The 10,953-nt window shown below is 40.4% G+C and overlaps 1 protein-coding gene across 1 annotated transcript; it reads left to right on the forward strand.

Annotated features, from left to right (window-relative positions):
- Positions 1-271: 271 nt before the first annotated feature.
- LOC141651947 (uncharacterized) lies at positions 272-1,030 on the forward strand. Its single transcript, XM_074459635.1, has one exon. It carries the CDS (start codon positions 272-274, stop codon positions 1,028-1,030), a length of 759 nt encoding a protein of 252 aa, XP_074315736.1.
- The last annotated feature ends 9,923 nt before the right edge of the window (positions 1,031-10,953 follow it).

Genomic DNA, 10,953 nt, shown 5'->3' on the forward strand with positions numbered 1-10,953 from the left:
GTTGATTCTCGTGGTTTAGCCGTGGATTAACTGTTAAGTGTCAACTTTCAGTCCGTGGTCTGACAATAAACTCGTTTTATCTTGTTTTGCTTTCGTTTAACGTAATTTATTTAGGTTATGCTTCGTTTTTATTGTCGTCCGAATTGGTAGAAATAGGTTTCGTGGGAGAGCTTTGGCGAGACAATTGATTACAACCCATTGTTCATGACGACTTTAGATTTCAAAACTCGTGATGATGCTTTCAATTGGGCTAATAGTGTTGCGTTCGAGAATGGGTTTGCTTTGGTTAAAGCAAATAACTGAGCAAAAAAACAGAAAAGAAAACGGGTTTTTGGCAAGTTATTTTCGATGTAAAAGACATGGGCTACCCCCGCCAACGGATGATCCAGAAAAGCCAAGGAGGTCGCAGAAGTGTTCATGCATGTTCCGTATTCGTGCTGTGCAAAATTACATGGTTAAAAATGATCAAGTGACGATAGTTTGGAACATTATAACCTCCGAGGGTGGCGGACTACACAACCAACACGTAGCAGTTTATAAGGAAGGGGATCGGCATTTCGCGGGATTGGATGCGGAAGAAAAGGCATATGTTAGGCAACAAACTATGGCCGAGGTTCTACCGAGGGATATTAAAAATGGTCTTCATTTGAAAACCCCCGAAAAACCTCAACCGTCAAGCACCCAGATATATAACGAGACAAGGAAAATTAGGCAAGAAGTAAGGGGTGAAAGAAACACCGCTCAACATATGTTGGCTCTAGCGGTAGAAGCGAAATACGTGCATTGGCATGAGAGTTATTCCGAGACAAAAGAGATCACACATGTTTTCACGGCACATCCTGATTCCGTGATGTTGTTCCGGGGTTATCCTTACGTGGTAAACATGGATTCGATGCATAATACCAACATATACAAGAATCCAATTATTGAGATGGTTGGTGTCACACCCACCGGTTCGTCGTTCTTAATTGCATGTTCGATGCTTCCTACCGAGTCTGAGGAGTGTTACAAGTGGTTGTTGAATAAGTGACATTTTAGATTCCACGCGAGCGTCCCCTTCTTTTTTTGTCACCGACTGGGAATTGGGTTTGATCAACACTCTTAATGCAGTATATCCCGGGGTTTATCATTTGTTGTGTCAAAGCCAGAATCGGGTTGGATTAATGTGATCGATGCACCTATCGAGCAAGAGTTTCAGCGTTGGTGGAGGATTTTATGTATCAAGTGGGTTGTTTTGGCCACTTATATCGAGAGCACTTGGGGTGAGCACGCGGCGAAGTTTGTATTATGTTATACAAACGAGTGCTTCCATCTTGGTAATACGGCAACTTCCCGTGTTGAGTCAGCCCATTCTCTATTGAAGGCTTGGTTTAAAAGCAGTCATCTCATACTTGACACCATGTAATCCCGTATCCACGGCATGCTAGAAGGTGAACACTCCAAGATTAGAAAAGAGCTCGAAGATTCAATGAGTAGACCAAGGATAACATCCCATACTTTCTCCTTGTTGCATGGGAACGTGTCTACTATGGCCATAGAGATAATGGAGAAAGAACTTTTGAGAGGCCTTGGTTTGGGTATCGGGGTTGAGGATCAATGTGGACACGTGCTACGAACAACTCATGGATTACCTTGTGCATGCAAGTTGGTTTCTTTGAATAACAGAGGTAGGAGGGTCCATCTTGAGGATGTTCATGTCTTTTTGAAGACATTGGTGTATGATAGTCTTCAACAAATGCCGAAAAATGATGGTGATTTGTTTGAGAAATTAGCTGAAGGTGTGAGAAACAGTGACTCGGTTTACCGAAAGGCAGTCATATACTTGTTGCGTGACTTCTCCTACCCGGAGGACCAAGACATTTTGCCACCCCCAATAAATGAGCATCCAAAAAGTCGTCCGAGAGGTTCTACAATTAGAAACAAGTCGGGTTTCGAGCATGTACAAAGGAAGTTGGGGACACCAAGTATTGACGGTTCAACAAATGCACCACCATCACAACAAAGACATGGTGATTTCGAATCAAGAGCTCCCGGTGCTCCGTTGGAAAGGAACTTCACCATTGGCCTTATATCATCATGGGCCAAACGGTACGGTGTTCCTGAGGTGCTTTGGGGCCACTTCGACAGTTGGGTGGATGTTGGAGATGACGGGCATTGTGGATTTCGGGTTATATCTCACGCCCAACGGGGCCAAGAGGCAAATTATATAATTATCCGGGAATTATGTGCCAGGGAGATGAAGAGCGACGATATATACAGACAGTTGTTCGGAGTTTACCCATCATTGACCATCGGTCTTAAAGGGTTTGAGTTGGCTCTTATACGAGCTGAGTTCTTTCCTCCAATTAGTTGTGGGCCGGACTACTGGATGTGTGGTGACCATTTGCTTGTGTTTACAATGCTTTTCAACTGGACCATATGCATTATTAGTCATATACGAGGGAAAGATGGAAAGAAAGTTTGGGACGGATATTGCACCACTATCATGCCATTGAAGACAGAGAACCGTTCTGTATTATGTGGATTGTCCTACACCATAACCATTGGATACTGTTGCATTCTAAAGGGCCCCCTGAGAGTCTACCTATGCCACCACTTCACCCCGCTTGGTTGACCTACCGAGATGCTAGTGTTGCTCACCTTGCTACGTTATAGCAACAGAACATTGAGAACTGGCAAACATTCATGGGTTCGACACCGAGAAGACGTCGTAGAAGGCGAAATGATGATAATGCGATAGTTATCACACTTGATAGTTTATCAGCTAAAGATTCAAAAATGTAACCGTTTGAAATTCAAAAAAAAATTATTAAGTTCGCTTGTGTAATATATTTTAAGTTCATTTGAAATTCTAACTTATTTGGCAAACAACCACCTAATTGCAAACAATAATGAAATTAACATCATACTAACTAATTAACAAGAAATTCACGAGAAAAACTAACCTATTTCAAAACTAATTCAATTAAGTTTAATAAAACCTAAACTAGTCAAAACAAATTCAATTAAATAGCCAAATTGAAGCATATAATCAATTAAAACTCACAAATAAATTCATATAATCGATTAACAACAACAATAAATTATTTAATTTAAAGTTTAACTTCAATTACAAAGCTAATTAAAAACGTGACTAACCTTGAAGTTGATGATTAGCGGTAGTGGCGGTTGGCGGCAGTGGTGGCATGGCAGCGGTGGTGGCGGCATGGCAGTGGTGGTTGCGTGGTGGTAGTCGGATAGGTGGTGGTGATGGTGTTTGAAGTTGGGTTTATTTTGGGGAATTTTGAGTTAGAGAGAAAAGAGTAAAGTTAGTGAGATGTGGGGAGCAAAATCGTCTTTTGGAATGAAAACGTCGTCGATGTTTACAAATCTGGTACAAAATCTATATCAGTATTAAGCTTGATTTTTATTGATATATAGAAATAATGTGAGCTACAGAGTATTTGCCACAAAGAGATTATACTTTGTAATTGTATAGGTGGCTAACTTAATGTACGTGATTTACATACAAGTTATTACACTTGTTCAAGGTTTATCCAACATTCCAACGTGTATCTTAATGATTTTAAGTTTATCGTTAACAAAATACAAGCCACAAATTAAATGCGTATATTTTCTCTATTACAATTCATATTATTAACGCCGAGGGTGTATTTGATTGAAGAACCGGGCATGGTAGCAGCCTTCAAAATGTTAATTTTAGCGTAACATGAGAGTAATCAGACGATAGTTAATTATATTGACGACGACAGCATAAAATCAGAGCCTAAGGTTGTGAACTGAGTCAGGATAACGTAATGCTTAAGTTTTTCATTCTATTCTAAATAGTATAGATTTGATTCTCTTTGTCTATTGAAAATATTCTTTATACCAAATTCAATTTTACTTTTGCACAAATTCTCATTTAAGACGGTAGATTTGTTAAGACGGATATATCTAAACCTTTATTTATTGACATTGATTACTAATACCATATTAAATTATGTAAAAAGGTCGGGACAAATGATGAAATAAACTGGGTCCTTATTCACAACCGTTATAAATGAGACCTAATGTCCCCAGGCCGATTTAAAATGGGCCTCGCGTATAAGAGGGAGTGTGAAGAAACTCAATAAGTCTCATATGTGAGTGTCCCACAGTGATAAAACGATAAAGTTTCCCATTTATAAGTTAAAGGGCTACTCTCTGTATTGTCAATTGATTTTAGAGTGGAAACTCCTTGATCTTATGAATCGGACTCTCTCTCCTCTATTTGGTTGTGGCCCAGTGTCACGGTCCGGTACTTTTGCCGGATCGTGGTGTGCACCCTTGCCCAACTCTAGGGCAATAATGCAAGCAACAAGGGTCTCATACTAGTGAGGGATCGCCCACTAGCACGTTTCTCGGGACTCGGGGAGTGTGTCGGGAATCTTAGTCACGATTATCAAAGTCCGGCACACGAAAGCAATAAAAGTAAGCAATAGGATTATTAAAAGCAAGAGACAAGCAATATCAAGCTTAAAGATGAGAAGCGGTTTATATAGACTAGCACCTCTCATAGAGGCAAATTTGATAGTTTTATCCTGGTAGCAGGATACATTGAATGTGTAGAATCGCGAAATATTTTCTAAACGCCTAAAAACATATCATAAACTAAAAACGAGACTCCAAGATTCGACACACAAGAAGTAGTCTTGGAGTACTAAATGAAACTAAAAACAGAAATGAAAATACATAAGCGGAAATATAAAATCTAAGGGCTCGAAGTGAAAGGACCGCGCGCGCAATTTTCAGGGATTATGCGGCTAAAGTGCGGCTCCTTACATTCTCCCCCCACCTAATCTGTTGCCGCCCTCGGCAACATAAAAATCTCGAATGGCGCTTCAGTGAGACATCCTCGGTGAGCTGTGGCCGTCCATGTTGCATTGAGGTTTGACTTTTTCTTTGCTCCGGCTCGTAGATACTTCTCGGTCCACACCATGATCGGATTCATCATCCCTTCAAGAATAGAGTGCATTTCCTTGACGGTTAGACTACCGAACATCATGTCCTCCAAGCTTATCACTCGCATGTGGTCATTGTGGAAAGTCCATAGCCTCGTTGCTCGAGCGGAAGCTTCACGAGATCGTTCTAGGTGCTGGCTCCAGCACACTTTCACCTTGTCCATCACCACTTTTGTACCTGCATTCAAGGGTAAGTTAGTCCTCCAGGACGCCGAATCAGCACTTCGGCGTAGCCCCCTGATGGTACGAGGCCTTCTTGTTTGGGTCGACTGACCCTCAAACTAGGATGTCGATTCAGCACATCGACACGGCCCCCTAATATCACGAGGCCTTCTTCTTTGGGTCTCACGACCCTCATTGTCTACTCCCCTTAGAAGTGGTAGACTCTCATTTTGTCTCTCGGGCCACTTAGAAGCATAGTTAGCCCGAGTCTTGTTCACCTTCGGTTCCGCTGAACCATTGGGTACTCTCCAAGATTACGTCCCTCGTCTCGTCATCGGTATCACCCTCATTGCCGATATCTGAGGGTTCCCATTATCTTCGTCCCCATCCACGGTGTTCGCTACAAAAGACCCCATCAGCAGCATCGAACCGTCACTTGGCTTTATCACTGCTAATGCTCTCTTAAAGAACTGCATCCCGAGTACTAACTTGAAGTCGTCTAACGGAACGGTGGTGAAGTCGAGCTCCCCTGCCCATTCACCCACCTGAACCGCGACCTTCTTAGTCACTCCTTGGACACGTCTCATCTTCCCATTAACTGGCTTGAGGCAGTTGTTCGTGTCGCTCAGAACTAGTTCCAATCGATCAGCTTCCTCTTTAGTCACGAAGTTGTGGGATGTACCCGAGTCGATTATGGCTCGTGCTTTCCTCCCATTCACCATCAAGTCCACGTACATGAGCCCGGTGGATTTCATGGCGAGGGTTTCGTCCAACTTCCCCATCGCACTTATCCTCTGTAGTGAGCTCATACGCGGCTGGTCTTCCTCATCACCCGAGTCTTCGTCATATTCTTGGTGATAGTAGCCCATCGCCACGTCAAGATGCTCTTGAGTCCTCCTTTGGCATCTTCTGAATCATCGCGTTGAACTCGGCCTTGTTGGGGCATTCAACCATCCTGTGAGAACCCTTGCACACAAAGCACGTGAACGGTTTCTTTGTTGTAGACGCAATTGAGTTTCCCACCTTTGAAGATGAGCTTGTGGGCGAGTTCAAACTGCTCGCCGCTTGAGCTTGGCTCCCCTGTGAGCGAAACCGACTGTTCCCAAACGAAATCGAACTAGCTTGTGGCTTCCTTCCGTTGAACCCAATTTGAGGCGCACCAGTATTCTCCGTTGGTGCCACATCTCGAGGTTGTAATACTACGTTTTTCTAAGTTGGTTACTCGGCCGAATATGGCTTAATCGGCCGAGTAAGTGTGTCGTGTGTTTTTGGACAGTTTACTGCCCAGGAATACTCGGCCGAGTATGGGAATACTCGACCGAGTAGAGGATACTCGGCTGAGTATACTCTATACTCGACCGAGTATCCGTTCTGACGATTATTAATTCAGCGGTTTGATTTAGAAAGGATTAGAGTTGTTTAAGACGCGTTTAACAATATCTAATCACTTTTACAAAACCTAAATAATACAACGTAACTCTAATCCTCTCCAAATCTCTCTCAAGTGCGTGGATCGTTAGCGAGTCTTCTTCATCTTTCATTGCATCGTGGTGTCGGTAAGCTTTTGATTTCATTATTCCATTGATTTGTTGATACGGTCGTTATGTACCAAAAATAAATACCTAAATATACTAATAGAAGCTAGTGATAAGTAAGGTCGATCTCCACGGGGAGGCGAGATATCTATCTGAAAGTCCGTCTATCTAGGTCACAAATGGGGGGTTTTGTATTTGGTTTCTAAAACTACTAAAGATTAAGGGCAGGAGAAATAAAGCAAGAGCAATAAAGTGAGAAAATGAGATAAAAGTGATCAGATAAAAGAGAGTATGTCAGGATTTCGGTTCACCATGGCAGTTTATCGACTCAATGCAAATAGCCTAGACAATCTACTGTGAGAAGGGCAAGGGAAAGGACCTTCCGGTCCGCTATCCACCCTAGAATTTCACTAACTTAATTTCCGTCCTCATCAGGGCCACTCGAGGAGTAATGAATTGGAAATGCGTGGCCATGCTCGGAAGGTATCTATGGTAGATAATTCCGGTCAAATCAGTTATTCTCCAGATCGAGGAAACCACTCTCGATATGATCACTTGCAAGTACGACCTGAAAGACACCTTGCATTGAGTGGGAGATAGTAATAGGACAAGAGAATTGGTGACGCACACTTGTCGAGGACAAGTGGAAGATTGTTGGAGTGTCCCCGACAATAATGCGATCACAATTGTCGATCATGATGATCACATGTTTAAATCTAATTTTAAGAATACGTAAGGGATGATTCATTTTATAGTCAACTGATCAACATTAATCGGTAACGATTGGCTTGCTAGAGTTTGACGTTACTATCGTGGGACGGTGGTGGTCAATTGATCCCTTAAGGTCACACCTAAAGGATGATGCCCTAATCTGTAAAGTTGATTAATTGTATGACGATACAAGTTAATCAATTCCTTAAAATTGAACAATTCAATTTGTGAGAGAGAATATTGATATCTTATTGTAATGGGATTAAATAAGATTTATTTTAGTAATTGAAATACTTTATTACTAAAATTACTTATTGTTTGAGAAATAATAGAGATAAGAATGAATGGTTAATTATAATTACAAGATGTTGTGAATTATAATTAAATGACCCATTTTATTTATGTGATCAAGTATCACTAGTCAATTTATTGTATGTAATTTAATTAATTTATAAAATGATATTTATGTGATAAATATGCATTAAATTAATTAATAACATGTAACATACTACATGTGACATATTGTGTGACAAATGACAAATTGACAAAATAAAATGGTAGTCCATTTTATGGTACATGGACCGAAATAATGAGAGTGATGGGTGTTAGTGGGTGAATTATTTTATGGGATAAAATAAGCTAATAATGCCTAATCTACACCTAGCCTTACATGCCTAAGGTTTTGATAAGAACAAAAGAAAAAGTGAAGGACCAAATATTGGTCCTCCACCCCTCCAAAAACCGGTGACAATACACACTCACTTACAAGCTTTTGTTCTTATTTTTACTCTTCTCAATATTCCATTCATTAGATGCAAAAACCTTTCCTCTCTCTTATTCTTGTTCATCTTTCTCTAAAACTAGAGAAATGATGATTAAATTTGTTCAATCACATTACTAATATTATTAATGTAATATATGAGTATTAGTGATCAATTTTAAGGTAAACTACTAAACAAATATCTAGCACATATTATTTAGTAGAGATAAGGGATAATCTTGGGTGCAATCAAGAGGAGTGACTTCTATACTTGAAGTCTTTGGAGGATCATCCTAACATATGGATAGCTCAAGAACAAGTGAGGTATGAGACTTCACTTGTGCCCAAAATGGCCGAAAATTAGATGGTGAGAAACTGTTTTTCCTCGTCTCCTTTTATTAAGTTTGCAAGCATAAGATCCTTATGTTTTTATGACTAAAACAATAAACTAAAATATGTGATATGTAAAATATGATTTCCAACAGATAGAACAACTCGATCGACCTCTAACATCTGCCAAACTACTCGATCGACTTCCAGAACCTCTCGATCGAGTGTTTTCCACTGAGAACAGCCTTCAACTCGTCATGTCAGCTTCATATGACCTTCCTTCATGCATCCCGGGGTACGACTCTTGCTTTAACAACTCCGTCTCCTTACAATGCATGCTAAGTGGGACGAATAAGGGTCGATTCCGCTACTTTCGGGTCCATTTCTGCAATTAAGACAAAACAAACCTAAGTAGCCAATTCGGGGCATTTTGCAATACAAAGCGATACAAATGGCATAGAAATGCGTGCAATATGAGGCTAAAAAGTCTACATAAATTGCACGTATCAAATCTCCCCAAACCGAACATTTACTCGTCCTCGAGTAAACTAAATGCAAACTAATGGAACGGATATGAAAACTCAGAGCTAGCTATAACTTGTCCACTTAAACCAATTTAATGCAATCAAAAATTAACAGTTACAGCTACGGCAGTCAAATACGCAAATGAGTTGTATGATGTCCATAAATAAGCGGACCTATCGACCTTGCAAGACCATAAAAATCGGACTCTCACGGGTCACTCTTCTCTCATGAAGCAAAGGGTGAAAGTATATGTGAAAGAGAGAAAGAGAAGACAGTCACTCACCTAAACTGCGACCTACATAACATGCATGCGACAAAAATGATAGACGATTCAAGTACCATACAAACATTCCTACCAACAATGTCTGTTACAGCCGAGGGTTCACAAAAGATATGGGAGAGTGAGGTTACAGGTAAGAAAAGGCAAAACGGATTATGGAAATGTGGAGGTAAAGCGTCAAGCTAGCACCTAAACATGACCATATAAGACCATCTGAATCTCAGCTGTCTAGAAAATAAAGCACAAGTGCCCTTCATTGGCACACAACTCACTACCCAATACACTATCTCCTCAAAAAGATATAAATAAGAATGGAGGAGTAGACCGTCACAAACTTTCCTTTTTAAACACGGTCTAATTTCTATTTCAAATTCAACTAAATTTTTTTTCTTTTTTTTTTTTTTTTTTTTCTGTTCACGTGTTTTCATTTTTTCCATTTTTTTTTTCTCTTTTTTTGTATTTTTCATCCTTTTCCATGCTTTTCTCATTTTTCTGCCCACGTTTCTTCCTTTTCTACCAACTCCATATAAATGAGAACAAACCAACTAGCAGTAATAAAAATATACCACAAAAATTACACTAACTAGCTTGACAAGCAGGCTTAATTTGGGTGTAGCTAATGGGTCAAAAGGCTATTTTGGCTAATGTGGAGCTAAATGGGTGAAAATGAAAGAAAGGGGGGAAATTGTAAGCACCTCCCTGCATCTGACACCGACCACAAACCCGAATGTACGCAAGCAACAAGCAATCGAATCTCATAAATGTGCAAAAGTGATGAACATGTTATGCAAGGATTACTAATCTCAATTCCTACATGAACTGTTCATGAATGACACCAGTTATATGGCTCTAAAACTCAGAAATTGTAAAGTAGGTTGCCAATTTATCAGGTCAAGTCTACACGGTCAGCTATATTTTCAACATTAACTCGTAGATATGCGCATGACTAAACTAATAACTGTCAATTAGATGCAAGGCTTAAGTGATAAGACAAGTTAAAGTGAAATTTCATCACGAAAATCTACCGTTCCGACTCAATCTATATGCAAAATGAAACGTGATTTTTTTTTTGAATTTTCGAAATTTTCTAATTTTTTTGGATTTTTGATGATTTTTTTTAAATAAATTACAATGCAAACAAAAATTAAACGTGAATGTAAAAACAAATGCAAAAATGCAGACTCAAAGGATGCAATACCCTCCCCAGACCAAAACGGACAACGCCCTCGTTGTCCTCCAGCATACACCAACTGATATATAATGGGAAAGGGATATACACAACCAATAAATGAATGAAAAAAATAAATAAAAAGAAGACGAAAATAAAGAAAAGAGTAAGAACTACATACAAAATGACGAACTTCCCCAAACCAGCCAGAAAATTGGGGAAGTGAGTAGACCAGCAGCTACTCGTCAGCAGTCTCCTCCTCCTCCTCCTCTTCCACCACCGTGTAGTCGGGATCTCGCTCCTGCTCCCTTCTCCTCCCCTCCTCAGCTCTTGCTCTCTCCTCCTCCTCAGCTGTGTCTGCCTCGCTGGCTGGCTGTGGGTATCCCTCCTCCAGGTACCGGTAGAAAGAGGGGTGTGGACAACCCTCAGGAACGGGATGTCTTCATCTCATGTGATACTCGTATAGAGGGAACAAGGTAAGTGCAATGTCCCGCTTCATA

Source organism: Silene latifolia, chromosome 4, assembly GCF_048544455.1.
Source record: "Silene latifolia isolate original U9 population chromosome 4, ASM4854445v1, whole genome shotgun sequence".
Lineage (NCBI taxonomy): Eukaryota > Viridiplantae > Streptophyta > Magnoliopsida > Caryophyllales > Caryophyllaceae > Silene > Silene latifolia.

Coding starts and splice junctions, on each gene's coding strand:
- LOC141651947 (XM_074459635.1), top strand. CDS start 272: ATGGGTTTGCTTTGGTTAAAGCAAATAACTGAGCAAAAAAACAGAAAA.